Raw genomic sequence first — 15,626 nt, forward strand, 5'->3', positions numbered from 1 at the left:
TTACAAATAGAAATGAGAGTTGTTTTCATCCTTTGCTCTTCATGTTGCCATTCTAGAAGTGATCTTTTGGCTCCTCATGGCTTTGATAGTATCTCCATTCCGGAAGTGATCTTTGAAGCTTTCACTTTCATATTTTTATTAAAAGATTACATTTTTGCAAAAGCTATTTGAGAGCAAACCCTAGGATCTCCAACACATATATTATTTGAAAAATCAATTTTTGGTGATAGCATTGGGTTTAGATCTTTGAAGAAACTCATCATACATATTTTTATTCAAAGATCATATAATCTTTTATTACAAAAATCATATTGAGATCAACACATTTACTGAGCTTCAAGTTATATCATGAAAGAGTGTTTAGGATTTCATTGTACTCATTAGCTTATTGAGAAGCATCTGAGTGTATTAAAAATTATTTGTCATCACTTGATGGTTCGGGTTGTGAACTGGGAGGAGGAAGATGCTTCTTGTAAGCAGCAAATTGTAAGGAGGTAGCTACACCTTTTGTAAGCAGCAGATTGTAACGGGAAGCTTCGTCCTAGGTTGAGGAGCGACATAGTGGAATCCTTGGGTAGTTTTCCCAAGGCGAGGACATAGGCCGGGTTGGCCTATCCTCGTATAAATCTTGAGTTTGCATCTGTCTCCTTTATCTCATTTTATTTCAGCTTGCTTTTGATTATTAATTTCATATCTGCATTGTGTATGTCTTAAATATCTCTTGCACATGTGATTGATTAATTGGTTGTGGAATACATAACTTGAATCTATTAGGTTGTGTAATACTGAAATCTGTGTATCTCCAAACTTGTGTTTGTGTGGTCATGCCATCTTAAAATTAGGATTTAAAGTTTTAGAATTTTTAAAATACCCAATTTACCCCTCTCTTGGGAATACACCTAAATTCACACTTAGTGCTTAAATTTTGGTTTTCAAGGATATAATTCACTAAAATGATCAAGAACCATCCTAAACAAGTCTATGAACTTGTATTTATAGTCAAAAACCTTTACTAGCCGTTAACTAGCTGTTGGGAGCAATTTCCAAATAAAACTAGCCGTTTTATATACATTTATTACAATCTGCCGAAACGGCTGGTCGACATTCCCCTGTATTGGTTGACCAGACACCTAGTTGAAATTAGCTACTAGTTAATCAAGTCGACCATTCCCCTGTTCTGGTCGACCAGACCCCTGAATCAGAAAAAGTGATCAACATAAAAGTTGTGAGATTTTTTCTTACCTTTCCATAGACACCAAGATCATGCTTTTTGGACTCTTGTAACAAAAGCTATGCTCCAAATACAAAAAAGTGTTTAGGAAATTTGATAGGTAGATAACTGAGATTTTGAACCCAACCAAAAAACCTTTTAATCACTTAAAACATTCTTGAACAAAAGTATATGAAATATATTAAGTCTAATAAAGTTTAATACTTGTCCAAATGAGTTTCCCTTGAATATAAGATATTTTGATATTAAAAACACATTTGAAAACTTGTTTTGATATCTTATATGTTTAATATGTCCTTTATAAAATATTCTTGACTTTCTTAACACTTTAGGACATAAAGCTCATTTTGACTCAAATGAGACCAAGTATGAAAATGTTTATAAAACCAAGATGTTTGAATACTTGTCTCTTTGAAAACATATTTTGAGTTTAGGATTATTTTGACAAACTCTTCATTTTAACTTTGAAAACTAGGAACGTGAGTTTGCAACTTTATGTGAAATCCTATAAACTTGTGTGTCCTAGTGTGCATGCATTGCTCAACTCTTGCTCAGAAATCATGCAAGAAGAAAAACGTAAGAGTTACAACATGAACTACCACACACAACCCTTATTACAAATAATTCAACAATAATCTTCCTTTGGTTGTGCTCGGATCCTTTCCGAGTACGTGTCCATCTGATCTTTCCTTTTCAACGTCTACTTGGTCCGATCTTTGCCTTCGATCTAGTACTTTATGAATTCATCATTGGAACTTGTATTAAACATGATCTGCAAAGATAGGAAACACTAGGAACAACATATAGGTTAATATCATCAAAACATATAAACATGATTATATAACCCCCAAGGCTAACACCTTCTACTCTCCATTCATTATTTAAACTTGAATAAATTTGTCTAGTCCAAAAGCAAGAGCAAGTAAAAAGCAAGTGATCTTTTGTTTCAACTTCAATTTTACATAAGTGGCATAAGTTACAATCACTTTTTTCCCAAGAAGCAAGCCTTTCCAAAGTCGACGGTCTATCAAGAATAGTCAACTAGCTTATAAATGTAGGCCCAAAGGCAACCCAAGAGAGGTAGTGAATCGAGTCTATAAGAATTAAAGCGCTTGTTGTAAAGATTTAAAGCAAATTAAACAAGCAAGCAAATACACAAATCGAAAACCAATTCAATCAAAGGGAGAAGAGAAGAGAGAAAGTAAACACCTTTTTATGATAGTTCAACAACCGACCTACGTCCACTCTCTCAAGGCCAATTGCCTTGAGGTTTTATATCCCTTGCTTTAATGGCGGCAAAGACACCTCTTATAATTTCCTTTGTTTTTTATGGAGATAAGGAAACTAATTTTACCCGAGAAATTACAATTGAAAAGTTCCTCACTAGGAATGATTTACAATTTGAGCTCGCAAAATAATTCTCAAAAAATAATCAAAAAGTTCAAGAGTTTTTTAAACTATCTCTCAAGGATAAGCAAATGAAGATATAAAAAAAGTAAGAGAAATTTTCAAGGTTAGAGCACTTAGACATGCAATGTATGTATCTTCTCTTGCATTCTCAAGGCTTAGGTGGGCACATACAAAATATGGATAAAAACTAGCCATTTTTCGCCCACTAGAACCTTTTTGTTTCAAGTTGGCTGACTGCTTACTGGATTCGGTCGACCACTAACTAGTCGTTAGTTTGGGAAAACAGATCGTTAGATGCAAGATTTACCAAATCGATCGACCACCTTTAGGGCCGATCGACCACCCCTAACACAAAGCCGAGATTTGGTCTATTATGTGTTCCCATTTTACCAGTTTAGGTCCATTAGTGTTTTGCCCTATGTTTTCTCAAGATTTTACAAATTAAATTACAATATAATTGAGAGAAAAACACAACAAATTCTCAATTTTTCTTTTTTCCTCTAACTTCAATGACTTGATTCCTATAGAAACACAACTAAAGAATATAAGTTATTAGTTCATAATAGCTTGTTATCATTAAAACATGGTCAATGAAACCTTAGAGCTAATAATAAAACTATGTCTTAGAACATTTATTATTGCCCAAACAATAGGAGCTCATATTTTTGAAATCTTGCCTCTATCTAAGCTATAAGTATAGCTAAAGTTGAAGTGAAGTTCCCATAATTGTTCCAACTCGACAAGATCATTAGCAAAAGAGTTAGGATAGAAATTAATATGATTAATCAAATCCTATACATTCCTTGTAATTCTCTTTGGCTATTTCCAAATTTTTCCTTGAATAAAATATTCAAAAAATCAAACTTCAAGATAGCTAGATCATGTTGAATTTGGGGTCCATAATGATAAGAAAATAAGACTAACCTAAACCCTAAATTCTAAACCTGCCAACTATCAAGCAACAAACATATTGATTTTCCATAACTAACCTGATATTTTATGAGAGGATAGGATAAGCCTTATTTCTTTTAAATCTTTCTCCGGCATCATTTGAGGATTCACCAATTCCCCAAAATTCCTTCCTCTAATTTTGTAAAACTGCATCCAAACACCCACAAGAATTGCTTTGAAGAGCATAATTGCTGAATAAATTTGAGCAAAGTAACCCTGCCCCAATCAGCTTGCAATTTCATGTCCAAACCACCTTCATCGTAAGGCTTGCATGCATCTTTCTATTTTACTCTACAGCAGGAGCCTGAATTTCAATCATTTTCTTTCCAAAGAAAGGATTTAAACTTTCCTTCGATATCATTTATGACAGATAAAGGTAGTTTCACGAGTGAAGACCAATATAAGAACAAATACCCCCCAGATAAATTAAAATAGAAACTCAATGCTTTTCAGATCAGCTAAAAAATAATACCAGCATTGTCATACTTATTTTTTTCTTAAATTAAGACTTGTGTACTATGATACTCATACAATGATGATAGGCTTCACCCTCAGTTATTTCATAAATCAAACTCAAGTGTTTATAAAAGCTTGAGGGGGTTATGTGCCAACAAGGTTAAAAACACTCTGTAAAGAATCTAACCTAATTATTTGGAAGACCAAAAATCTTTAATAAAAGAATGCTAGAAAACGACAACTTAATTCTCTCATGACTAGTCATTGTTGACCGATGAGAAGGGAAGAGGGAATCTGATCATTCTCATACCCTGCACACGGACCATTTTCAGACCACCCAAACAATAATCCAATACCGACACAAAACAAAGGCTGGCTCTACTCATCAGTCATCGCCCGTGATGGTGTCAGCTCATGACCATCACGGGCATGTGATGAACAACATGACTCCAAAACCAAAAGGAAATTCCTTTTCATTTATCCACACTATTCCTGCATTACACTGTGAAAGTTCTCTTGCTTTTTTGTGTAATTTTTGGCACACGTTACTTGAGATTAATTGTTAACAATAATAATACTATTACAGAAATATACAAGACTGGAATCAGGTCCCCAAAAATCTTGAGTCAGTTCTTCACAAATTGAACAGTTGGTCAAGAGTCGAGACAGCCGAGGGAGATCCGGAGGAAGAAAAGGGGAAAATCATGATAAAATCATACAAATGTATCAACAGCAGAGTGGAGCTGCAGAACTAAGAGATGACTTTGACCAATTTTCTGCAAACTTTGTCTATGCATTTCGCACATTCCTGAAAATGAACCATATACTAGTTATACTCACAAAATGCTGCATACCCACCAATATTTTCCTAATTGGAAAATGCTGCCATTATTAAGAAAAATATGAATTTTCCATGAAACCAAGGCCAAGCAGCAGCATGCAACAAAGGGAATGGAGCGATTTGGTACCCAGTTCTAAGCAAAGCCAAGCAAGAGTGACTGTCTGAAAGAGGCTATTGATTTTCTCGTTACATGTCTTCGGTTGACCATGGTTTTTCTGGGCAAACTAAGAAAGCAACAGTAGTTTTGATGATGAAGGTGCCACTGCCAAATTCATGATAGGGCATCGCGTTTCATCCCTTTGTGACAGTTCCCTCCATCCACTTTTTTCAAGAATTGATGGGGGCAAGCAGTTCAAAGAACTGTTTCCCTGCTTCAATAAAATTCAGGAAACTGAATTGCCACTTAAAAAATCAAGAAGCAACCAAAAAGTTCTATGAAGAAGGTTCTCTTAATTAATGATTAGTAACATATTCTCTCCTCCTAAGAGTTTAAAGCAAAGAACAGGCTATGCAAATTCAATAAATGGCGCCCAGTGTCTCAAAATCAATGAGATATGCTTATTTTACAGCTCAGAAAACATGCATAGTCATCAGTTTTCGGGTAATCATATAAAAAGCAATTCATAATAGGCCTGATATGTTTAATCCCCTTCGCATTAAACACAGGTAGATAAGTAGAGAACTTTCACCTAGTGGAAATTGATTGGGTGCTATTTAAAGCACCCCTGGGAGCACTGGCACGCCGTGCCCGCATATCATGCTCTTTGCTAACACGCATAGCAGCAATTTCCTTTTCCATGGCAGCTACTTCTCTCCGCATCTTTTTGGCCTCCACCCCCATTGCTTTGTTCAATGTATCAACCTTCTTGGCCAACATCTGGTAAATTCGACATCAGATGTAAGAAACACACACACACACCTGCAACACTAAACAACGCGAGTAACATCAAACCTCAATTGCAATATCCTTGTCATTGAGGCTTTGATCTTTCTCATGGCACGCTTTCCTCAAAGATATGACGTCTTTCTGTAAAATATCATACAGCAATCCTGAAACATAATCTTCATGTTCTATTTTTGTTTTCTCAATTGGATTTACTTCAGCTGCCATATCTGTACCAGTCACTTGAGTACTTTCGGTCGGGTTACCATGATTGGTGGGTGCATTATTCTTCACATTTGCATCTGAAATCAATTTATCTCTCTCTAGTGATCTACTACCACCATCAAATGATCTTGAAGAAATCTTGGCATTCTTTAACAATGCACTTGCACTGTTGGATCGGAAGGATCCATATGGTGAATTTGATGTTCTCTTTGGCATAAAGCCATTAGAGGATGATCTGGACAAATTTTCTGCCCCACCAAGAGACTGACGTCGTGAAGGCCCATTACTTATGCTTCTACCTTCTGAGGTAGTGCGGGAATTACCATTTGAAGATGCTTTAAGTCTTTCTTCCAAAACTTTAAACCGTAGTTGGTATTTCTCCTTAGTAATTAGTCAATCAACAGACTGTTAAAATGAGATGAATAGACCAAAAGGAAGAAAAATGACAGCTCATCTGCTCAGGTTTGTATCCTCACCTTTAATTGTGCTTCTGCCCTTGCAGTGCGCTCAGCAACAGCCAGTTTGTCTCGAAGCTGCTGCATTTCTCCCTACACAAGCATAGCAAAAAATCTGCAATATAATCCCTACTTCATATTCATATTGCTACCAGAAATATCAATGTGCATGGGGCCACTATGCAAGAAACAAGGAACTTCGTCTCAGCTGATTCACTGAACATTTCTCTCAGTTTTTATTTTCACTTTAATTCTCATTTAACAAAATTTAGAAATAACATATAACAACTTGGGAAAGAGACAGGTCACTCAAGTTTTCATCTATGTTTCATAACAGAAGCCTCTCTGTTTAGGCTTTATCTTGTTAAACTGATTAACATCTTACATGTGACATGATAACCATTCTATATTTTTATGTACTTGTATATTTGTTTCTCTGGGATTTTTCAATGTACTTTCTTTGCCAAGACATCATCAGGAATTTAATCTATGATTATTAAGCCTACATCCAGATTAATTCAAGAAAAAGATTTGCATGTCAAAGAATATAATGAGGTGAAAATAAATCCCAATTCTGTAACATGCCTGAAAAAATCTCCGCTCTTCAAGCCACTGTTTTACAGGCATTACTTTGTCATTAGCATCCTTCCATTCATTTGCAACGACAACAGCAACCCGATTGGCAGTAACCTTCGTACGAGCTAATTCCCGGTCCAGGGTTTTTCTCTCCTCCTATATGAGCTTTGAAATTAGAAGCATCTTGCAACATCGTAACTTAGGATAGCAAGCATGTATCTTTATATTACTATGATGTTTGAAGAATAATAATAATTACATTCATCTCTTGCACTTTCCGCCGGTAGTCACGTACAGCATTAGCAGCAGCTCCCCCAGCCAAAACAGCCTCTTCAAGTTCGCGAACAGTTTGTGTTAGCTTTTCAACCTCTGCTACTTTTTGCCTATGCATTTTGTCCAGAATTTTGTTCTCTTCCTAATACAAGAGCAACACATTAAAACCGTGTGCAGCTAGTGTATTTTTTTCTTTTTCCAAAAGAGTGCAGCTCATACATAAGTACATGCTTTCATTATATGAATAGCACAATAAAGCAGAACTTGAAAGGCAAACCTGGCATATTTCAATCTGCTTCATTAGTTCTTGGTTTTTGTTTTGCAGATCATCAACCAAAGATGCTTTTGCCAAAGCAATCTGAACAGATTTCTCAGCCTCAAGAAGGGCAGCCTCCTTAGATTTAGTAAGTCGATCCAGTGCTCTATTGTCATCTTGCAGCTTGGCTGCCTAGCAAACAAAAATGCACCCCTGTTACTCCTCAATCATATGAATGAAACAATATCCCTTTTACAATGATTACAGTGCTCACATTCATGTCCATAATTCAAATGTTGCAAAAAACCTTCACATGGATAATGGACACAAATTACAAAATTTTATGTGAAGAAGACAAACCTCCAGCCTGGCCAGCTTTAGCTCTGCCTCCAGTGGTGTGATGATGGCCTCAATTGGGGGCATCTCATCATCTTTTTGGGCAGCATGGACCCTTCGAAGTGTGGCTTCAGCTGCAAATTGTGCAGCCAGAGCTGCCTTTTTCTCATCATTTATCCTTTTAATCTCAAGGTTCTGCAAAACAACAAAGTAGCCATCACTGCATGCAGAAAACAATTCACTAGGACTAGGTAGATAAAAAAGTATTATCAAGCAATAGCAATAACAAAATATTTTACCTTGCTTTCCAAAAGAGCTTCTGTTGCTTTCAGCTTCTCATCCACTTTCTTTAGCTCATCAGTCAGCTGAAATAGCATTACTTAACAGAAATAAATGAGCAACTTTCTAAGTATTTGTAGGCCAGCATGTAACTATTTTTTCCTAGGCAAGAAACCCAGCTTTTAACAGAGATGTGTAATTCTAGTATGCTTAAGTTCCAGATAACTTACGGCTAAAAAATTGGTGCACAACTCAAGGATTGACCAACCCCAAAGAAAAACCGGCATCTCAAGTATCTTACATAAGGATAAGCCTCATATTATTTTCCCTTTTTTTAGAACAGAAATAAATTTTACAATTAATGGCATAGAAAGGGGTATTCCAGGATATTTCTGTTACTGATTTGATATATAATATAGGAGACAATTATTCTCTCTCTCTGAGAAATTGTAAAAAGCAAATTAAAACATTCTTAATGCCACAATTGTTTTGATGCTAAACACAATCACACGGAAATTGGTTGCATATATCATGACCAATACTGGTTGGCTATTCAACAGTTTGGTTTTAAGTGAGCAACTTCCATAGGGAATTGTTTAAAACTATGAACAGAAACCATAGTAGTTAAGGAAGTCCAACAAAGGAGTGTCAGCAAAGAACCTGGTTTTTAATTTTTATAGATATGAGTGAGCCCTCTAGATGAAAGATAAAAACACAAACTAGCATCAAAATGTTGATGAATCCCTAAACAATAAGCTATGTGGAGAAAAGAACTAATTTCTTGAATGAAACAACCACCCCATGGTAGGTCTAGAAAAAAAAAAAGGTTGCTAATTAATTTATTGGTAGAAGCCAACAGCATGCAAGAAAGAAACTATAAATTTAAAGATCTAAAATACCTGCTCTAAGAATCTCATCTAATCATGATTCCTTTATCTTTTTTCTCTTTTTTTGAATAAAAAATTTCTGAATAACTAGTAGTAAGAAAAAATAAGAGCTTTGAAGGCCAAGTAAAAGAATTCAAAATGACAGGGAATCCAAAAATTCTAAAAAGTAGCAATCACAAATACTTCCATATTTCTCTTTAGCTCAATTTATGCTATTATCAAGTTCTTATCTACCAAACATGACACTGGCATAGAATATTAAAAAAAACAAATAGACTTTCCAGATGCCAGAAGTTATTGCCAATTCAACCACCAAGAAAGGTCATCCATTTTGAAAAGGTAAACTAATTTCTAACTAACATAAGAAAGGAATTGACATCAACATTTCATTACATCTTCACTTAAAATGTCATTGTAAAAGCAATAAACACATATAAACCTAGCTAGCTTTGACATAAAAACAAATATCTGATGTTCATATTAAAACAAGTACCTCTTCAACTGCTTTCTCTTTGAGACGCTCTGAATATTTCAAAGCCTTGATTTCTGCATGTGCATCTCCCAATTCCCTATCTTTGTCTGAAAAATGAAGTGAAAAAAGTCTAGTCAAAATCCTAACTTCCATCCTAAATTTATTATAATCATTATTTTGTCAAATCACTATAGATAATTCTTAAGAGTTGTAAAAGTTTAATATACATTGTTGGCCTACAACTTAAGAGCTTAAAGTGGTATTCTAACTTGATACCAAAGCCGGGTTACCAAGAAGTCCTAGGTTCTAGTCTCGTCGCCCGCGTTTATTATGTGATGTTTAAAATATTATAGTATTCCTTGTAATGGGTGTTATGTATCATGCATTTATCTCTCCACGTGTTGTCGGGCTGCACGTGCAAGGGAGCGTTAAAATCTTAATATATATTGCTGGCCCACAACCTAACAGCTTAAGTTTTTAGGTAAAGTGGTATTCTAACTAAAGTGAAGTAAACAAACCATAACATTGTGCTTACGATATTTTTCAGTTAAGAATGAAAGATATATTAACAAAGAACAAACAAGCTACAATGAGAGGCCTCCTTATAGTTTACATGGGCTCCATTATGAGGCCCTTTGAATAGACCATGCAGCTTACCCCCTTCTTTTCTTAAAAAATCTCATTAACATTGACATACTGTCATGTTGCTCTGGGCTCTCTCAACATTGGGCCTGTAAGTCATGGATATCATGCTTATACACCCATTGAGTATTTTACCAAAAACAAATTCGAATCTGAAATTTTCCTTAAAAAAGATAAATCTCTGTTCTGAAATTCCGTGACGGCCTTGTTGGTCAAACTTTCCTTTCCTGAATCTCCTCCTTTCCCTTCCAAGCTCCTCAGAGCTCCTCCATTTCCAGCAAGGCGGGGTTTCAATTCTTGAAAAGACTGACTGTTGCTTGTGCTTATGATCACTGCCCACATTTGAAGAGCTGCAATCAAGGCACTGCAGCTTCGATTTATAGTTGCTTCCCATAATTTCTTTCACCCGATGCTTCCATTCTGTCTGGTATACAAATCGCCTGAATAGCCCCCTTTACAAGTATCCTTCCTTCAACATAAATCGACCAAAGGCATTTGCTCTCAATCGTACCATAAAGAAGTGGTTGGGTGACCTCGAAGTCTTCACCCATGGCCTTGATGTTTTTGACAAGAGAAATAAGTGCAAGCTCCCTCAACAGCCATCATTGCTCCTCTGAAAGAGAGATGAAGAAGAGATGATGGTCGATTCTCTCTATAATAAGCACAGATTTTTGTTTTTACCAAAAAATAAAATTTTTTTTTTTTGTTGATTGTGACAATGTTCCCCTCTTGACACCCATGGGATTCATTGGCTTGGAACATTCAAAAAAGATGAGGAAAAGTTCAAAATTGTTGATTGAAGGTCAACAAGATGGGTCCCATGAAGAAGTTCAAAATGCTTCGGTAATAGATTCTGTGTTAAGGCCAAGTGAGGTTGCAGACACAGACACGATGACACAAGGAAAACATTCTGAGCTTATGGTGGAATGCTTCAATGATGTACATCCCTGCAACATCCATCAAATTACAAAGGAAATGGAAGTTCCAAAGAGGCAAATCCTCTTTGTAAGAGAAAAAAAAAAACAACAATAGGAGAATCATGAAGAGTAGAGAGCATTCAGCTTACAATATTGGGGACATAATTTAATAGTGGGAAAGACATGAAAATTTTGAGTGGATTAATGAGCAAAATTACTTATGCTGCATTTGAGGGTATGAATTTTGAAATTTGGATTTGGATTTGGGTGGATTTACAAATTTCAATACAATTTCAAATTACATCATGTCCAAATCTAATATAACTCCAAATTCAAGGCCTCTCCAAGCATAGGGTTAGTATCCATGTAATCACATAATTTGATCCCTCTCCAATTATTGGGAAAAAAAAGTGGTAAAATGGGAAAAATGGTATGAGATAATTTTCACCAACAATAATGGCCCCATTAATTATTATTTAAACTGTACTGTTATAAAATGTTCATCCTCCAAAGCTCCACTTTTGCTTTTCAAAGGTTTCTTTGATGATTGGCCCCAGACCAAGGACATCCTTTACTTAGATAGGACTCAAACGGGAAGTCAAATTATCCTCTAAACCAAAGTTAACATCAAGTACGGAGTGAAAGGTAAAGAGGGCTCCAATTCCCTATCAAAATGTGGTCATGTTGCATCGACTTCATCTAGAGGCAGAGGAGGTCTGATAAAATTGCCAGAAATATTTATTCACTTTTTTCGGACTAGTGTCTGGTATTTTGCATTTAGTGTAGAGATATCTACTTTGGGGCCTCATGCAATGAGTTGCAATGATACTACCTCCAATGATGACAAATTGTGCTTTGCTAGAAATCGTAGACCGTGAACCCAACCCAACCCTCCGCTAGGCCACTGCAACTAACGATGAAGGCACAGGCTGCCTTTACACAAGCATAAAAATGTAATAACGAATCCCATTAGAAAATGAATGACAGAAAACTCGTCAGTTTATTTTCCGTTGAAATTTTGCAGTTCAAATTAAACGCAACAAAGAATATTATGGCAGTGGAATTTCGCTGTTAAAAATATCCAAAAGGCTCCCTTTTGATATCGAAAATACTTTCTGAGGAAAATGTGTAAAGACCTGAAGTTTCATCTTTTAGTGTTGGATCAATATAAATCGGACCTTAAGACCCGTGTTTCTGTGGTTGCCCACTAAATAAATAAAAAATGGAACTCAATTGCAGCGGACTACAGTTTCCTTAAAAATTTTCCCTTGGGATATCATGCCTGCATAGTTTCTTGCGCTACAATAATATGTACAAGCATCAACATGATGCTTTTGTAGGGAAATATGCAAATAAATTCACAACAAAAAACAGATGCGCACACAAAATTCCCGTAAATCTTTCTAAGCTTACGAGAAAAATATTCATGATAAAAAAGAAAGAAAAATCACAGGGATGAAAATTTCAAAAAACTCAAGATAGAGCTTTTGTTCGTTTTCGAGAAAATGAAGGACAAAGTAAATGGCAATTTTGAATCTCGGGCTTAACACATTTTCAAAAGATATGAAAACAAAACTCGTTCACTCCACTGACATACAATTCAGCTCCGACAAACTTCTCTCACCTATAATTTGTTTTTTTTTTTTTTTTAATCAGCGAAGAAACAACCGTCAAAACACAAATTTTCTAAGAAAAATCCATGGGTGAAAAAAACAAGCAGAGAAGAGGAGAACAGAATGCGGACCTCTGACCTCGTTCTCGAGGCGGTTGAGCTCGACGCGCACTGGATCGGAGCCCAAGAGGTTGATGATGTCGTCGACATCGGAGCCGGCACGGGAGATGATGGGGCTCGGCTTCTTCCTGGCCGCCCCCTTGAATGAAGCTGACGTTGTAAGGACCGCCGCCGGCTTCCCGGGCTCCGAGCCCGGCGTCTCCTCCCCGCTCCTACCGCCAATGTGGGTAGTCGCCATAGAAGATCCGACCCCGTACGCTCAAATAATCTTCATCCCAAACCTAGAAAGAATTCCCAATATAGAGAGAGAAAGTAGAGTGAGAAAGAAGAGAGAGACTGATAAGGACAAAACCTGCGCCTAGACAGGGAGGAGAGAGAGAGGTTTTCCTTGATGTCCGAGCGAGCATTTACACATGGAGCTACTAAGCAGGGGGTTTAAGCGGGGTTTAAATGCCGAGGGAACAGAGATTTATTTTTAAGAGCTAAAAAAGAGAGGAATACACTGTAGCAAGGTTCACGTGAATGCAGTGGGCCCGCAAACGTATGCGATCGGACGGTTGGAATCTTGCAACAAAACTCGGTTTCATAACATTAATTAACATCCGTCTGCGGGACCCATCTTATTGTTGGAAGCATTCCTCTCAAACGGACCCACGGTTAATAGTCTCGGTCATCCCATCGTACGGCTAGCATTGGTTTGATCTCCATCCGAAGATTCAAAATCAAGGTCGTCCCGACGGTGTTGGCAGGCCTGCCATGGCTACAGTGCCACGTGGTGGACAAGATATGATGAAGGTGGGGTGGCGAAGCAGGGGAACAAGAGAGAGAGAGAGAGAGAGAGGTATGGTTAGGAAGGCAAGTAGGGACAAGGGCACATGCCCTATGAGAGAGGGAGAGAGTTGAGGGGCAAAGCGTGAAGCCATGGGAAAGAAAGGGTCCCTTCCCTGTTTTTCTATGACACATACCCTTCACTTCAACGCACGTGCCCCTACACACGAGCGGATGGAAGATGGCAAACTCAGCCGGCTCCATATTAGGCTCTTAGCTTGAAGCATGCGGCATGCCCATGTCCACATTATAAGATGATTCCAACTCTTTATAATAATAATATAAATGCCTTTTTGATTGATATAAAATTAAGATGTGAAGTTTGATCAAAATTGTTTGGAGAGAGAAGGAGAATGATGTTTAATTATAGAAAAATCAAATCGAATTAACCATTTTTTCGGTTTGGTTTTGATTCGAAAATTTGGATTTTCTTGGTAATCGGTTTGATTTCGACTAAAGTAAGTTCATTAACTCTGGTTAATTGAATGTAACTGAAAAAATATATATACTCACGAAAATTAATGCTATACACGGTATATTTTAAAAATAGATTTTATATAGCATAATTAAATTATAAGTCCATAAAAAATATAAAAATTTAATTTTGTGTGTTTATTATAAAATTTAATCATATAATTAAATATAAGCCTCAAAATTTTAATAATATTTTCCGTATTTCAAATATTTTCCTTAAATCTAACTTTGACAAAAACCTTAAGAGTTAGCAAAATAAAAGAAAAATATGAAAGAATCAAACTTTTCATATTTAGTTATAAAATGAAGGAGAGTGAGAACATAAACAAAATATATAACAAATTAATAGACAACATTTTGATTTTAAGCATTACTAACATTTGATTTTTTTTCTTGATTTTTAATTATATTAAAATAAATTTTTATTTTTTGGTAATATTTTATGTGGGAGAATATATAATAGAAAAATAGCTTTGTTTTTTAAGCATCACAAACTTTTGTTTTTTCTTAACCGTTAATTATATTAGAACATATTTTTATTTTTAGTAATATTTGGTACGAAGAGCAAACATAATGGACAAATCCTAAGTGTTGAATTGTTTTTTTAAATTATTTTTAAATTTTAAATTGCCCAATAAAATTTGTAATTTAATAAGTTGATTAATCTATAAATAGAATTATTAATAATTTAAAATTGTATTATAAATTTATAATTTAACTTCTGTAGCAAGTAATGACAAACTAATTAAAACTTTCTATAATTAAATCTTATTTTAGTAATATTTGGTATATAGAGAAAATAAAGTAGAAAATAAGTCTTCTTCTTATTTAGGGTCCGTTTAGATCATATATTTTACTTAAGAAAAGAAAAGGAAAGCAGGATAAGCAGGAAACTCAATTTTTATTTGATTTTTCTTATATATTAAATATTAGTAAAAATGGAAATCGATTTTAATATGATTAAAAATTAAGAAAATTTTAATATTAATGATATGTAAAACTAAAATTTTGTTCATAAATTTAGTATTCTTTTTTTAACTTTCTTTCTCACTTTCCGTACTAATCAAACATGAAAATATAGATTTCTTAATATTTTCCTTTCCTTTTCCTAACATTTTCTTAGTTCCAAATGGGGCATAAGTATTGAGCTGCTTTTCAAAATTATTTAAAAAAATTAAAATTACTCAATAAAATTTGTAACTTAATAAGTTGACTAATAATTTGAAACCGATTCATAAATAAAATTATTAATATTTTGTGTATGATAAATTTATAAATTATTTTTTTAGCGACTAATGATAAATTAATTAAAATGTTCTCTAACCAAATCGTAATGGGACTAAAATTAATAAGAATTTAATGCCTTAATTAACCATAATATAATCTTGTAAGGTGGATATGTAAATCAAACTTGAATTGACATGTATTGTGTTATAATAATTTGAGGATGAGAGGTAAATTAGTTCTAAAATATGGTTTCAAAATTTGTAATCTTCCCAATA

At 35.1% G+C, this 15,626-nt stretch overlaps 1 protein-coding gene across 4 annotated transcripts; it reads right to left on the reverse strand.

The window, feature by feature from the left end:
• Window positions 1-4,500: 4,500 nt before the first annotated feature.
• Window positions 4,501-13,276, reverse strand: LOC131143490 (microtubule-associated protein 70-2-like). 4 transcript variants are annotated; one of them, XM_058091827.1, is made up of 11 exons: window positions 12,835-13,276; window positions 9,553-9,638; window positions 8,193-8,258; window positions 7,918-8,088; window positions 7,579-7,749; window positions 7,288-7,443; window positions 7,038-7,184; window positions 6,474-6,545; window positions 5,842-6,378; window positions 5,579-5,766; window positions 4,501-4,856 (listed from the first exon to the last, which is right to left on the reverse strand). In XM_058091827.1, the coding sequence occupies exons 1-11, from the start codon at window positions 13,058-13,060 to the stop codon at window positions 4,838-4,840; spliced, it is 1,839 nt and encodes a 612-aa protein (XP_057947810.1). In that variant the 5' UTR covers window positions 13,061-13,276; the 3' UTR covers window positions 4,501-4,837. The 4 variants fall into 4 exon arrangements, with proteins under 4 accessions (XP_057947810.1, XP_057947812.1, XP_057947813.1 ...); XM_058091829.1 differs by having other exon boundaries at window positions 5,579-5,751; window positions 12,835-13,261; XM_058091830.1 differs by having other exon boundaries at window positions 8,193-8,272; window positions 12,835-12,853.
• Window positions 13,277-15,626: the final 2,350 nt, after the last annotated feature.

This window comes from Malania oleifera, chromosome 11, assembly GCF_029873635.1.
Source record: "Malania oleifera isolate guangnan ecotype guangnan chromosome 11, ASM2987363v1, whole genome shotgun sequence".
In the NCBI taxonomy this organism is placed as follows: domain Eukaryota; kingdom Viridiplantae; phylum Streptophyta; class Magnoliopsida; order Santalales; family Ximeniaceae; genus Malania; species Malania oleifera.

Excerpts from the sequence above, each read along its gene's own strand:
- LOC131143490 (XM_058091827.1), bottom strand. The coding sequence starts at position 13,060 with ATGGCGACTACCCACATTGGCGGTAGGAGCGGGGAGGAGACGCCGGGC. Across the intron at positions 7,444-7,578 it reads AGCAGATTGAAATATGCCAG|GAAGAGAACAAAATTCTGGA; the intron begins GTTTGCCTTTCA and ends CTCTTGTATTAG. Across the intron at positions 7,185-7,287 it reads GGAAAGTGCAAGAGATGAAT|GAGGAGAGAAAAACCCTGGA; the intron begins GTAATTATTATT and ends AAGCTCATATAG.